Source organism: Neomonachus schauinslandi, chromosome 9 (genome assembly GCF_002201575.2).
Source record: "Neomonachus schauinslandi chromosome 9, ASM220157v2, whole genome shotgun sequence".
Lineage (NCBI taxonomy): Eukaryota > Metazoa > Chordata > Mammalia > Carnivora > Phocidae > Neomonachus > Neomonachus schauinslandi.
In genome coordinates this window covers 111,064,514-111,080,049 of record NC_058411.1, presented here as the reverse complement: position 1 = coordinate 111,080,049, position 15,536 = coordinate 111,064,514, and the positions used below count along the sequence as shown (strand labels likewise).

Below are 15,536 nucleotides of genomic sequence, written 5' to 3'. Positions count from 1 at the left end.
TAATTTCCAAAATTGAGTTTCCCAGTCTATGTAAATGGGGTAATGTCGTCTTCATTGGGTAGTTAAATTTCCCCCAAACTTAGTGACTTAAAACAAAAAAACACTTATTACCTCATAGGTTCTGTGGGTCAGGAATTAGGGAGCTGGTTACTGGGGTGGCTCAGGGAGGGTCTGTCAGGCTGCAGTCTTCTGAAAGCTTGACTGGGCCTGAAGGATCTGTTTCCTAGAGGGCTCCCTCACAGGGCTGCTGTTGGCAGAAGGCCATAGTTCCACACTACGTGGGCCTTTTCCATAGACTGTTTCAGTGTCCTCCTGCTATGACAGCTATAACCTTCCCCAGAATGTGTGACCCGAGAGAGAGCAAGGAGAAAGCCACATGGTCGTTTGTGAACTATCCAAAGTCACATACCTTTACTTCTGCTTTATTTCATTCATTCACTAGAATACTGTCATTAGGCCACACTCAAGGGGAGGGAGCAATTATGCTTCACTTCTTGAAGGGAAGAATATCAAAGACTTTGGAGACTATTTAAAAACCACTATGAGAGGACTCTGACAAACCCCCCCCCCCCCCCCCGCTCTCTTACCAGTGCTTACATGTGCCCTGAGTCTGGTGACCTTTCTTGCTGTGGGTCCATTGTCCTGCTCAGCTTTTCTTTCTCCACACCCCCCCAACCTTTTTTTTCCTTTTCTTTTTTTTTTTTTTTTTAGTTGACACACACTGTTCCGTTAGTTTCAGGTATACAGCCTTGTCATCTGACAAGTTTATGCATCATGCGATGTTCACCACAAGGTGGCTACCATCTGAGGAACAGGCTTTTCTGATTAAGCAGCTACCATAAAGGATAGAGAGAAGTGAAAAAAACTTTTCATTGACTCAAAGGCTAAAGTAATAGTTGTTATAATCTCTCCCTTAGGGATAGAGTGATGTGGCTTGGGTTAATTTTCTCTGCCCACAATACTAGTGACACTTCTTCACTCAGTATTGTTTGCTAAGCTGAGGAAAAAGCGGTACTAGATCTCACCATTGAAGACTCTTTCCTGTAGGTTTGCACTAGGTAAATACGGCCAACCAAGTGTGATGGGGGAGCTGAGTTCCTAGAGAGTCTCTGTGCATAGGAGCCTTTAAGGCTACGTTCACATCTGTAGATAGAAGTCTCTGTAGAAACCAAAGTAGATAAATGAAAAGGGGAAGTGGTGTTCTCCTCCTAAACACCATGGTAGGAGTGAAGACCATCCCCATCCCTCTCCTCAGGTCTTGGCCTTCTGGTCTGCATCCTTTCCGAATAGCAACTTCTTAGAGGCTGTGGCATCATAAGCCAACTCAACTTCTAGCCTTCTAGGTGGTACTAATGTGCAGTATTGGGATGAGTCCCCAAGGTAAAAGCTGATGGTACTGAATTCACAGAACTATTGGAGTTAGTTAGATAACTGGGCCACAGTGGGTATTCTCTGTGGGGCAAAGGAGAATGAAAATGGAAAAATATGTCACACATACGCTAATTTCTAAAATTTACATCTCCATCCTAGACTACTCTCCTGAGCTTCAGACTGGATATTCAGCTGTCTACCTGACAACTTCACTTGGATGTTAAAGAAGTATCTTAAGTTTAACATGTCCTAAACTTTGAACTCCTGGTTTTTACCACCACCATTGCTCCATCCCTAAACAAAACAAAATAAAAACAAGCCAACAACAACAAAAAAAACACACCCTGATTCTTCTGTAGTTTTCCTTATCTTAGTAACTGGCAACTCCCTTCTTAGAATTATTCAAGCCAGAAGCTTTGGAGTCATCCCTGACTCTTTTTTTCTCTCACATCCCGCATCCAGTCAATTAACAAATACATTAACTCAGCCTGTAAAATATATCAGAATCTCCTCACTTTTACTGCTACTGCCCTCATTCAAACCACCTTCTCCCTTGCCTAGATTATTCTTAACAGCTTCCTAAATGGTCTTGCTTCCACTGTTGTCTCTGTACACAGTTGTCTACATAGTAGCCAGAGGGAGCCTGTTAAAACATGTAGATCATTTCATACCCATGCTTGGTATTTACCAGTGGCTTCCTAGCTGACTCAGAGTAAATGCCAAAGTCATTGCGGTGGCCTGCAAAGTCCTATTCGATCTGGGCTCCATTCACTCCTGATTTCATGTCCTACTATCTTTGCCTTGCTTACTGAGCCTAAGCCAAACTCCTCCCTGCTGTTCCTTGTCCATAACAAACACACCTCTGCCTCAAGGCTTTTTGTCATTTATTTGGAGTGTTCTTCCCACAGATACATGAGTGCACTACTCCCTTATTTTCTTTGTGACTGTGCTAAAATCCACCTCAACAGAAAGGCCGTCCCCCCACCACTCTGATGTATTTGGCATATGGTAGGTGCTTGACAAATGTTTGTCAGACACATGAAACACAACCAGAAGCAAACTGTGGTAGCTCCCCTGCTTGTTGTGTCTTCCCTGATGGTGTTTTAGTTAGTGAATTGCCAGGGAGCTTGCTCTTTGGAGTACTTCAGATGGTCTTTACTATTTATTGACTGAAGAAAGCTCTGAGGAACGGTGAGCAGGTGGAACAGTAGGTCTGAGCAGTGACCAAGTGGCTTTGGGAGAAATCTGGTGTGGAGGGAACAAGACTGAGCCAGCTGGCCCACTCCCTTCTGCCGTGAGGAAGTTTGCCTGGGGGAAAAAAGAGATATTTCTTTTATAACATCCTCTTTAGAAAATGCCTCACCCTGAGCAGTACTGAGCAGGCGTCAGTTGGGCAGGCAGTGGTTATAGAGACAGCTTGGGACCTTGTTCATCCCATTTCAGTCCAGGTGTCTCGGGAAGTGGGCTGGGAAGCACAGTCTGAGAAGTAGCAGCACTTTGGATTATTTTGTAAGCCAAGAAAAACCAAGCTATTTAGAGGGGGAACATGGGACAAGCCCATGACACATAATGGTACAGGCTGTTATAGTCTCAAGATGAATGTTTTAAATCTTATCCAAGGACACTGGATGTAGGCAGGGGCTAGAATTTCCTTCATTTGATAATGGGTGTAGAACTGAAGCACAGAATAATTAAAGAACAAGCGAAACTGGAATTTGGACCAGGCTTATTGATTCTCTTTCCTGTCTTGGCCAACAAAGTGACATCTGGCCTACTTTGAGTGTTATTGCTTTCACATTACTGTAACTGGTGAGGAGGAGGTATGGTGGAAAATTTAGTTAAGATCAAAGGAGACTGAATTCAAAGAATTAGCCCCATCTCTGGCTTCTTGGATCCTTGAAACTTATCTAATTTTTAAACCACAGGTGCTATTTCTTCCTAAGTGATCCCTTAAAGCAGAGAAGACCAGCAACATCTAGCATGTCTAGAAATTCCTCCAAGACTGGGTTTATTGAGATTATTGCAAATCAGGTGTACAGGTCAGATTCTTAAAACTTAATAAAATCTTTTGGGACACTGGTTGAATTTCCTGTTTATTCCTTTCTTACCCCTTGTGAAGACCAGTTTGCTGGATTCCCTCTTTCCGGGGAGAGCCTTGCCCATTTATATTCATCAGATTGCTTCTCCAGGCAGTCATTGTTTTTACATACTTCGCAATAGGACTTGATTTTAGGTGTTTGATCTTAGGGATCTCTCATTTCCTTAAAGGAGTATATGACATTTGATATAATCCATAACTGTTATTAGTGCAGACATTTTAAGAAAAAAAACCATAAGTGGAAGAGGAGATGATAATAGCTTCTATGTGCATTTTTTTTTTTAAAGGATGTTTTAATTTAGGGCAGTTGAGCCTGTGTCCCCTCTTCTAGGAAGTTAGAGAACCACCTACATTGTTAGCAGAACTTCACATATAGTAATCCTGGTATCTGCTTGAGCTGCTTCGGTGGTTGGGAGGTGTAGGGGATTGGATCCGTTCCATTGCTCTGTTCTGACCTGAAATGCATGTTATCAAAGATGACTATGAGGAGAGGTCTGGAGACTGGCTGGCTGTATTAGAAGGAGAGCTCTTGAGTCCATAAGTGAGGCCTTTGTATCCTGTTCAGAGTAGGCTCCTGTGGTAACTGTTCAACACTCTTTCTCACAGCTGCTCCTGACATCACTGGCCATAAACGGAGTGAGAATAAGAATGAAGGGCAAGATGCCATGATGTATTGCAAGTCAGTTGGCTACCCACACCCAGAGTGGATCTGGCGCAAGAAGGAGAATGGTATGCCCGTGGTGAGTAGGAGGCAGCCCTGATTCTCTCTACCTGGGTCTCTGGTTGCTGGAGTTTCTCCTGGGAGGTCCAGACATCTGGACCAGTTGTTGTAACCTGCCATACTGGCATGGCTTGGGTCAGTCCCCATTCTAGTCACAAATGGTTACATTATGAATCTGGAGGTCACCGACAGTCTCTGTCCAGCATGGACTCCCTACATGATTTGTTAAAGCTGGCTCTCTGCAAAGAGGTTAGACTGGTTTGCCTTCAAGATGGAAAACTGAAAGAGCTAACCCCAATCTTTTTTTTTTTTTTTTTTTTAAGATTTTATTTACTTATTTGACAGAGCACAAGCAGGGGCAGAGGGAGAGAGAGAAGCAGGCTTCCCGCCGGGCAGGGAGCCCGATGTGGGGCTCGATCCCAGGACTCTGGGATTATGACCTGAGCCGAAGGCAGACGCTTAATGACTGAGCCACCCAGGCACCTGAGCTAACCCCAATCTTAAATTCTTTTTATTATTCTAGTCCATTTGTCCTAAAGAAAATGTTCCTCTTGAAGTAGTCCTAATACACCTTTCTGGTTTTGGGGGAAGACAAGGTGACGAGGGCAATTACTAGTGTATTCCAGGAACACAGGGAGTACTGATGAGGGATTGAGGCAACATGGTGAGGCACAAGGGCAGCCTTGGGCATTGGAAATCGGACAGCATCTGCTCCCGAAAAGGTCAAAGAAAACATCTTTTTCATATAGTGCGATGATTCTTGATAGTGTAGAGGGAGTCCAGGTTTTAGACTCTCACTCCTCTCTGATTCATGATGCTTGGCCAGTCTCTCTGTCAGAGAGGGTGTCATCCATGCCTCCTGTCCCCAGGCCTTGCATGCCCAGCACTGTACTTCTCAGGCATCCTCTCTGATTGTCAGTAGTCAGAAGGGACTAAGGAGATAATCTAATCTGCTTCTTCAGAAAGATTACATATTAACCCAAGGTATGTGACAAAACCAAGGAAGGGTCAAGTCCAGTTTTTTTATTTCAAGTCCGTGGTTCTTCCCACTCCATGATCTCTCAATAATAATATGTCAAGTGGTGACAAGGACTCTAACATTAACAACAATGACTAGATTTCAGAAACCCATTAATAAGGGGTCATGATGAGGAAGGGAGAGGTTGAGTATTTTCAGAGCAGCCCCTGAAAAGTCAATAAAATACTTCATTGTGCTGGCAAGCAAATGCCCATTTCTCTCTATTGGTCTCTGGGTAGGAGAGCCCTTGATTCCTCAGTAGATTCTTTCTTTCTTTCTTTCTTTTTTTTTTAAGATTTTATTTATTTATTTGACAGAGAGAGCCAGAGAGCACAAACAGGGGAGCAGCAGAGGGAGAAGAAGCAGCCTCCCCACTGAGCAGGGAGCCCGACTCGGGGCTCTATCCCAGGACCCTGGGATCAAGACCTGAGCCGCAAAGGCAGACGCTTAACCAACTGAGCCACCCAGGCGCCCCATCAGTGGATATTTTCATCTCCTATTCTTCTCATGCCCATGAACTCTTTTAATTATCTGTTATATTGTGAAAAACCTTTAAAATCAAATAGTATTTCCTCTTGCTTCCGAGCTGTGAATCATTTGGGAAACAAACTTTTTTTTAATCTTTTTTTTTATTATGTTAATCACCATACATTACATCATTAGTTTTTGATGTATAGTGTTCTATGATTCATTGTTTGCATATAACACCCAGTGCTCCATGCAGAAAACTTTTAATGAAAGAGGGATAGGGAAAAGAAAAGCAATTTCTAGGTTGATGCCTTTGAAAATCAGTTTGTTGAACAACCTAAACTTGGTTGAGGGCTAAGATAAAATGCTTTCAGTTTTTTTCTAGACACTAATTTCAGCACAGATCCTTTTTCTAGACAGATCCCATAGCTTTCTTGGACCTCTTTTTTGTTAAAGAGTTGAGTCCAGTCCAATCCAGAATTCCCAGTTTTACCTCCCTTCCCCTCTCCCTAGCCTGCAAGGGGAGCAGGGGATTGTCCTCACTCTGTCTTCTGGGTTTTTCTTTCTTCTATAGGGGGCAGGAAGGGGGACAAGTGTCACTCATCTGACTTTTCCTATAGTCTACTCTTGGTTTTTGCTGCTTCTGGGACCTCTATGTGGCAGATATCCAGATCCTGGATCTTGTAAGAACTTGTGTGAGTTCTTTACGGGGCCAGTTCTCAGATATCAGAGATCTACTCTTACTGAACCTCTCTGTTTCCTGTTTAGCTCCAGCCACAGATGCTGGGGTCTGCTCATCCTCTTAGGCAGAGGAAACTTGAACATCATGGCTCTTCAAATGGTGGGAGTATAGGCTCCTCTGCCTCCTTATCTCCAGATAGCCTTTTTCCAAGATTGAGAAGCATACATCACATCAGTCGGTCTCCTGCATAAACGGATATCCACTGGAAAAAGATATTTTCTTCTTGCCACCCCCAGTCTGATTCTCTTGGTGTCTGTTCCACTCAGCTGCAGGGTGGAAGGCTGCCTGCAATGCCAAGTATAACTCTTTTCCTATCAGCTCTCATCCTGTCTTCTCTTTTATAGATTGGCAAGGGGTAATGTAGTGATAACTTGGGGATAAGATAGCTTAATGGGGCTCCCTTTTAATAAGCCCTGGAAGGACTGTCTGCCCCCAATTCGTATGGAATTTTTTGTTTGTTTGTTTGTTTAAGAATTCTGGGGTACTTTTTTTAAGTAAGTCATTATTTATGACAATAAATGTAAAAATTACAGTAGTATTAAATAGTAAGTTTTAAGTATCTAAAGGCAGAGATTTAAGAAACAAGAATATAGCGATATGTTGCTTAAAGATGATCTACATATAACAAAATAGGACAGAAGTATTAAAAATGAATAAAGTATATATGGTGAAAGTATATAAATAGAAAGAACAAGTGGAAATATTAACATTACAGAAAGTGAGGTTCAAATAAAAACATGAAACCAAAAGAGATCCTTTTTATCATGGTAAGATATATAATCCACAATAAAGACAAAGCTGTGTCATGATCTTCTTTGAAAACCAGTTTGTAGAGTAGAGTTTCAAAATGAATGAAGCAAAAACTGGAAAAATAAGGAAATATAGCCAGAAGCACAGTTACATGGTGGCAGATTTACATATATTATTTTTAGTCTTTGACAGATGAGATGGAAAATCAACAACACTATGGAAGATTTGAACATATAATGAATAAGATAACACAATCTTGATACTGAAACCTAAATATCAATCACTGTTAGAATGTATGTGAACACTTCCTAAGTACAAGTTAAATTAGGAAAAGCTAGCCTTCTAAAAAATATTTATGTATATATTTAAAAATTTTTATTGAGGTATAGTTGACATATAATGTTAATTCGTTTCAGGTGTATAGCATAGTGATTTGACAATTGTGTACATAATGCAGTGCTCACCACGATTAAGTGTAGTCACCATCTGTTACCATACAATGTTACTACAATGGTATTGACTCTATTCCCTATGCTGTACTTTGATCCAAGAATATGGGGTACTTTTGATGCTTCTCCTTAGTCATCAATTCTGTAGCAATAGGACAAGTCCCACTCAATATCTTCTTATGCATTGATTGAAAAGGTTAAAGTTTCTTTTTTTTTAAAGATTTTATTTATTTCTTGCGTATGATGGTATTAAAAAAATCTGCATTGTAGGCTTGTGGATCAAAGAAGACACTAATAATCATTTCTGATCATAAGTGAAAACGTGGACTTGGTGAACCAGTAGAGCAGGGGTTAGAGAAGTTGGCAGCTTTACAAGTCCTCGAGTTGAAGCTTCATGGAATAACTATTTTGAAGGCCGTGTTTGCCATTTTAGTCATACCTACACTCATTTGCACGCACCATTGTATGCTATAGCTAGACCTCATTCTGGGGGTTATCTTCCCCTTTCTTCTCTGCTATTTCTGATTATGCTTTAGTTGTGTAACAGCTGACACATGAGTCCATTTTTGCCCTGCCATCACCCCAGTGCTGTAAGCCTGTCCCAGCTCCACCTAGACTCCTGCTTGTGGACTCTCACCTCTGCCTTCCCACACGGGCCTGGAGCACTCCTGTCCTGCTTGATCACTTCTCCTCCCCACCATCTAGTGCAAAAGCTGGCTCTTCTCTGAAGCTTTCCCTGACTCTTTCTGGCACTGACCACTCACTCTGTGCCCCACAGTGCTCAGTACATGCTGTCTGTTGGGGCTTCTTGCCACGTTCCTGTAACCATCCATTTGGAGGTCTGGTTCCCTCTTAAGGCCAACCTCCTCATTCACTTTGTGTCTCACCTTCCCCTCAGTAGGATGTGAGACATAGAGTATACATTAGTAAATAGTTGTTGCTTGACTGAATAAACTTTCCTTTAACCCTTTAATTCTTTTTTTTTTTAAATTATTTATTCATTTGAGACAGAGAGATACAAAGTGAGAGAGAGAGAGAGCAGGAGTAGTGGGGAGAGGCAGAGGAAGAGGGAGAAACAGACTCCCTGCTGAGCAGGGAGCCCAATCGTGGGCTTGATCCCAGGACCTGGAGATCATGACCCGAGCCGAAGGCAGACACTTAACCATCTGAGCCACCCAGGCGCCCCTAACCCTTTAATTCTTAAAAGAAAGGGAAGTTATGAATTTCTCTACTCTAACTAGGAGCAAGTTCTTAGCATTGTTTCTGGAGGAAGTTTAAGGAGACTTTCCAGAACTCACTGAGTGTGAGGTAGATGTGCTGACTCTGAAGTCCTCAGACAGGCCTGAAGTTTTAGCATATATGCCTGACCATGGAGGTCACATCCCTCTTTCTCCATCTTCTTCCTGTGTTATGGTTTCTTACCTGTATTTGAAGTAGCATTTTCTAGATTGAGTCAGTCTTTTCTGAGGCCAAAGGGTAGGACTTCTTCTATTCACTTCGTAGAAGTTGGAGAAATCCAGAGGACCAACGGCAGGGGAGGCTTTAACCTGGCTCTGCCAGAAGCTTGCGGGATCTGTTGTTAATTGATATTGAAAGAAAGCCAGTAATGAAGTGCTCACAAGTTATCTGGACAAAGATGGTCCTAGACACTGCTCCCTCATCCCAGCCAGTGGTCCTGCTAAGAAGGGAGAACATTGCCACCTTGTCTTAGACACAAATTCACCTACTCTGACCTTCGTGTGTTCTTACTTTTTCTGCCCCTGAGCAGGACATTGTCAATACCTCTGGCCGCTTCTTCATCATCAACAAGGAAAATTACACTGAGCTGAGCATCATGAATCTCCAGATCACAGAAGACCCTGGCGAGTATGAATGTAATGCTACCAACTCCATTGGCTCAGCCTCCGTTGTCACCATCCTCAGGGTACGGAGCCACCTGGCCCCACTCTGGCCTTTTTTGGGAATTCTGGCTGAAATCATCATCCTTGTGGTGATCATTGTTGTGTATGAGAAGAGGAAGAGGCCAGATGAAGTTCCTGACGGTAAGAGCATCCCTACAAAATAGCTGTAATGTTGGGGTTGGATCCTTGGGATGGTTTCCAAGCACCCAAAAAGGACTATAAGAATGTTGGGGTTTGATCCCTAAAGGAGAGAAGGAGAATTCTCATACTGGTTCCTCACTCCCTACTCCTAAGATTAGCCACCTAGAGCTATAATTAGCTCTGTCCCTCCATTTGGGTATTCTCCAAGCCCCAGTCCCATCTGCCTTTCAGGCCCCGTGTGGGGAATGGGCAGCTGTCAGTCTCTTTGTTCAGCTCTGTCCTCCTTCAATACAGATCATCAGGCAGATTGAGCTTGAGGAGAATCCAAGTCAAGCCTAGAAGCCACCCCAAGATCGCAGGCCACCTGGCCTTTCAGGCAGATTTAAGGTATCTAATTGGTTGTCACATGGTTGCCTGGTGTAGCCCCAGCCCAGTCAAACTGTTCTTGAGAAAAGCCGTTGGAACAAGCCAGCCTTTGGTTCCCTTGGTTGGTGGTCCCTTTGGTAGGTTTTCAAGGTTCTCCGTGAAGCAGGCACCAAACGTTTGGCTTTTCTGTCTATCTCACAAGAATGGTGGAGTCTGATGCATCCGCCACACCCGGTTTTAAGACCGAGACAGCTAAGCAGTACACCTGAAGCCCATGCCCCAAGGTGACACCCTCAGGCTGGCTTAGGGCCAGAGGTGGGACTAGATAACGGCACCAGGACTATAGTGAATTATTAAGTGTTGGAAAGAACAAGCATCTTAGATTTTTGGATCTTTAGATTTTGAGGAAAGTCCTAGGAAATCTTTGGGGGTTTGTTGTTGTTGTTGTTGTTGTTGTTTTTTGTCATGGATATTCCATTTCTAACCCCAGGATTACAGTCAGGGGGCTGCTACTGCTGGAGACTTGTTATTCTCCGCTTCCTGACTAGCTCCCACCCTTCGGCCCTGTAACATCACCATCAAATTCATTGGCCAGCGCGATTACCACCACTTGCCTGTCACTGACTATACGAGAAGGGTATGGGCCTCAGTTCAGTGGAGGCCGGCCTCGGGTGATGGTGAGGATGCCAACTCTGGTACGGCTGTCCTGGGCCTGTGCTCGCTCGTGCACCAAGGTTCTGTGCCCGCCCCACAGAGTTGTCTGTGTCCCTGCGGCTGCCACTCCCTCAGAAGGCGTGCAGCTCTGAAGGTAGCCCGGTGGCTTCGGCCTCTCTGGAAGGCCACGTTTGAGAGCAATAGCCTCTTCCCCTGTTCCTTTCTTCTCAGCACCTCCAAAGTCTCTCTGCCTGCCCTAAGTAGAAGAGTATTACAGTGAGGCTGGCGAAAAGGTTTGTCGTTGAACCTAACAACGCCTGTAGGAAGCCCTACTGGACTCCCTCCCAGTGTACATTCCTTCCGCAGCGAGCTGGATGGAGGAGTGAAGGGACGTCAGCTGGAAGCCGCTGGGCCTGTGGAAATAAATGAGCTAGTTCCCTGCAGCAGAAGTGTGCCCCCAGGATTTTTACATTCCTTCTCCTAGGTCCACTCCTAGGTCCAGCTGCTGTTCCATGAAGTGAACTGTGTTCTTGGGATTTTCACATATGCGTAATGCTTTTTCCTGTAGTTTTTTCTCTTTCCTGCTACAGATTAGGATTCCTAAGGCAGAATACTTACATTTAGGCCTGAGAATCAAGGGAAGTTGTCTATATTTCCAGCATATTGGCTCTCTAGGAGCAGTTATAAATGCCTCAGTTCTGCAAAGGCTTTTCATCCCCTCAATGTTTTTGCTTTGCTAAACAGCACCTTGCTCAGCCTTCCCTTTGGAAAGGTAGAGAAGCAAAGAGGAAAAGGCAAAGATGGGCTTCAGATTTTTTATTTTAAGACGAGGCTGACTGCCACTTTCTTGGCGGAGTGACACACTGGCTTAGCATGTCCCCATCTGAGGTTCCAGTCTTCCTCCTAGGACTGTTGCTTGTTTATTACCAGGTTGCCACCCCCACCCCCCGAATGTGTGGAAGACATTTGGGTTAGATTTGAGAAATGGTTAGTATTGGTTTGGACAAGCGCAGACACCTGCCTGGGGAAGCAACTATTGTTAAAAAAACAAACAAAAAACAACAACAAAAAAAACTAGAGCTCCATGGCTCTTGAACTCAAGTGGTGGCCAGTTGGGTAGAGGAGACCTGTGTGGTCAGCAAATCTTCTGAATGGCTTCCTGGCAAGGTACCTCTTTTAAGCTAAATTATTATAGACAGTGGATGAATCCTACATGAAAGACATGGGTAAGTGCAAAGTAAAATCTCCTTGCTCTGGTCTCTTGGAAGAACTGTAATGCAAGTAGCATTTACTTTTCTCTTGTTGAATTGGGGTGACAGACCTGGGACGCTGCGATTATTGCAGTGTTCGCCTCCTCTCCGCTCCCTTCCTGACAGCCAGTGCGGTCCGGGCTCCATTCTCCATCTCCACATCCCTGCCTTGCTCCAGCATTTCTGCCCCAGAGTTTTCTCCCTTGTCTGCCGCCTCCTCTCAAACCCCTCCCTGCTCCTGTGCCCCTTTATTTCTTGTCCTCCTGGAATTAATCATTAAAGAAAAAAAAAAGTTGACTGTTCCTCAGTGAGTTTTCCTTATGCTGTGGCTTTTTTTCTAGCTAGTTTCCCCTCAACTCCTGTGCAGTCCATGTAAGAGCAGCCTCCTCCTGTGCTTTCTTCCCAAGGCTACATGTAGATAGATGCACGCGCTCCTTTGTGGAATGAAGGAAGGGGTACCTCATATCTTAACAGATTGGAGTTTTAGACGTGAGGAATGATCAGATAACCATCTGTGGTGCTGTTGACATATTTATGCCATTGTGAAAACGGATTTTTTTTATACGCCTGATACGCTTTCTCTGCCAAAATAGGTACTTTATTATCAGAGTAGACAGGATTTCTGAGTCACTGAATTTTTTCTTGTATGAAACAATTTCATGTACAACTCATATTATTCCTATCTGGGCAGTCTGAGCTCTTGGAAACTCAGCCCCTTACCAGAAAAGCACTAAGTGAACAATTTAAAACTATACACATGCACAAATTCGAACTTAGAGAGTTTAGTCTGAGTACATTTCACCAGAAAACCAAATACTGCTTTAGATTTCTCACATAGAAAATGCTTAGAGTTAAGGTTTAGTGACTTTCAGTAGAAAAAACAAAAGAGCTCTATCTCTTAGGCTATTAGAGTCTACTTGTGACATTTTATTATTTTTTTAAGATTTTATTTATTTATTTGACAGAGAGATAGAGCCAGAGAGCACAAGCAGGGGGAGCGGCAGAGGGAGAAGAAGCAGACTCTCCGCTGAGCAGGGAGCCCGATGCGGGGCTCGATCCCAGGACCCTGGGATCATGACCTGAGCCGAAGGCAGACACTTAACCGACTGAGCCACCCAGGTGCCCCTACTCAGGACATTTCATAAACAAAACTCACATTAAGTCCCTTTAAGCCCCTGTTGTGGTTTCTTTGAGGATTGGTGCCCAGTAGGTTGTCTTATAGGTAGATTATCTGCATATCACCTCTTACCTTCAGTGTTTTCAGTAACAGATGAATCAGGGAGTCAAATCAAAGGCTTCGTTTTTTCACTTTACTCACCTCTTGACTGCCTTCTCTGAAAATGTTAAGTGATAATTTTCTAAAAAGACTAGGTCCAGCCAGCATCCCCCTAGCCTTCCATCCATCCTACAGCTCACATGCTTGGAGCACACCTTCTGTGTTGGTTCTCTGCAGACTGAACCCAGAGAGGGATTAGTGTGTATGTGCGCTTCAAGTCTGTGCTCCCCAGTCACCTGGGGAGATGTGGCATGAGCCTGCCTCTTTGTTGGGGCCTTCAGTTCTACTGGACATTTTAGTGACCTCAAATGAAAACAAGAGGAGCTGATTTGAGAAAAGAAGTGGCAGCATCAGAAAGAGTTTTCTGTTTTCACATTTGGGGGATAATTTTTATAAGCAGTTCAAAGGGATTCCTCCTCAAGTTACTGGTGGAGTAGATAGTTGGGGGGTTGGGGGGGAACCATTTTTAGTGGCTCTGATACATTCAAACTCTTTTATTTATTTTTTTTTAAGATTTTATTTATTTATTTGACAGAGACAGAGATAGCGAGAGCAGGAACACAAGCAGGGGGAGTGGGAGAGGGAGAAACAGGCTTCCTGCCGGGCAGGGAGCCTGATGTGGGACTCGATCCCAGGACCCTGGGATCATGACCTGAGCCTAAGGCAGACGCTTAATGACTGAGCCACCCAGGCGCCCTCAAACTCTTTTAGACACTCTACAAATAAGAGCTATTCTAATGTTTGAAAAATGTGTGGGGAGCATATGAAGCTTTTCAGCTGGCCAGGAATGCTGGAAAAGAAATGTGACTTTTTAAAATGACATGCAAAACACACAGGTCATTGTCTCCTAACCTAGGGGTCATCTGAGTCAGTAAGAAGTTACCTTATGGAGAAAATACAGTAGGACCAAGTATGAAAGGCAACTGGATGTAACCGTTAATCACTCCCTGGTTTAATGCTACTCTGCTGAGATCAGGCAAGATATAAGCAGGTTTAGAAACTAGAAAACCCCATCCTCCATGAGATGAAGGCAGTGAAAAAGGAGTTTTGACCAGACGAGTCAACTCTTGGTCACGTTGACTGGAAAGTCATCTTTTTGAAGGTGCTCCCCTATCAGGTAACACATTATTTACTGGGCATCGCAGAGCACCCTCCCAGATGATGAGGCGATGGGGTCTAGCGGAGCGAGGGCCATAGCACATCTGGTTGGGAAGATGGCAGTTCCACCAGGAACTTCACTCTCCTAAGATGGATTCCAGAAGCATCTTGTTTCCCTTCTCCCCAGTCCTCTTCCTCCCATCCAGCCAGTGGCTGTAATACCCAGGCGAAGAGGAGAGCCATTGTTTAAGCCGCTATCTTTTGGCCTGAGGGTTTGGGGGTATGTTGATATTTGTCGGTTACTATGACTTCTTTTTTTTCCCCCCTCAATTGCATCAAACCCTTAAAACATGGTGGTAAGTGAGCGATATGCATGCTTTTGGAGTTTGTTTAATCTCCGCTTCAGTCTATACGATGCACAGTTCATAATGTTAACACTTTTCTTCAAGTTGACTTCATTCACTTTCACAACTAATTTGGATTTCAGTTTGCTGTTTAATCCTCATTTACTTTTTGATTTTTGTACCTTTTTTTTTTTTTTCTGTAGTTCTGTTCTTTCCCTCTCTCCTGATTTCCCTGTTAGGGTCAGGTTGTTGGGGTTTTTTTGTTTGTTTGTTTTTTGGTTGTTTTTTTTGTTTTTTTTCCCCCCGGTCTGACCTGTAGAGGGAGAGTGGTGCTGCAGATAGTGAGTCAGTCCAGACAGTAGGAGACACGAGGCTCTTTTCTGGGTTCCTTGCCAATGTGCAAGTGGATCTGGGGAGAGAGATGAAGGGAGATCTAGATGCACCTGCTCCCACTCGCAGGCATGGCAGCTGCACCGGGGCCGCTGTTGCTCAAACCCCTACATGCAGCCCTTTGCGCCTTACCGGCTTGTTAGGCTGGGAGGTGACGCCACCGGGCAGACAGCAGGGCCCACCCCTCCGCCACCAAGAGAAAGAGAAGCTTGCCTGTAAAGTGCTTGGGTCGGTGCGGACAGTGTCCTGCTTTGAGGAGATTAGCTTGGCTGTCGCGATTCCTCTCCCCTGCTTTTTCTTTTCATGTTGGGAGTAGATTGGTGATATTCTTGTCCGTTATCTTGCTTTAGAATTTTCTGTTTTCCGGTGCACGGCCAGAGCACCGGAACTATTCTGAGTTTGCTCCTGGGTCTTTTCCTTGACGTCCCTGAAGTGCTTAGTTCCTAGCATGTAGCTGAGCTGGCTTGGCCTGGATGCGGAGAGCCTAGGGTGTCGTGGT

At 44.2% G+C, this 15,536-nt stretch overlaps 1 protein-coding gene across 1 annotated transcript in view; it reads left to right on the top strand.

Annotated features, from left to right (window-relative positions):
• NPTN (neuroplastin) overlaps positions 1–15,536 on the top strand; it is a 57,787-nt gene that overhangs the window by 38,302 nt on the left and 3,949 nt on the right. The window contains exons 5-6 of the mRNA XM_021693706.2: positions 4,076–4,209; positions 9,386–9,659. Of these exons, the coding sequence (XP_021549381.1) occupies positions 4,076–4,209; positions 9,386–9,659 (408 nt within the window). The remainder of the gene's footprint in view (positions 1–4,075; positions 4,210–9,385; positions 9,660–15,536) is intronic.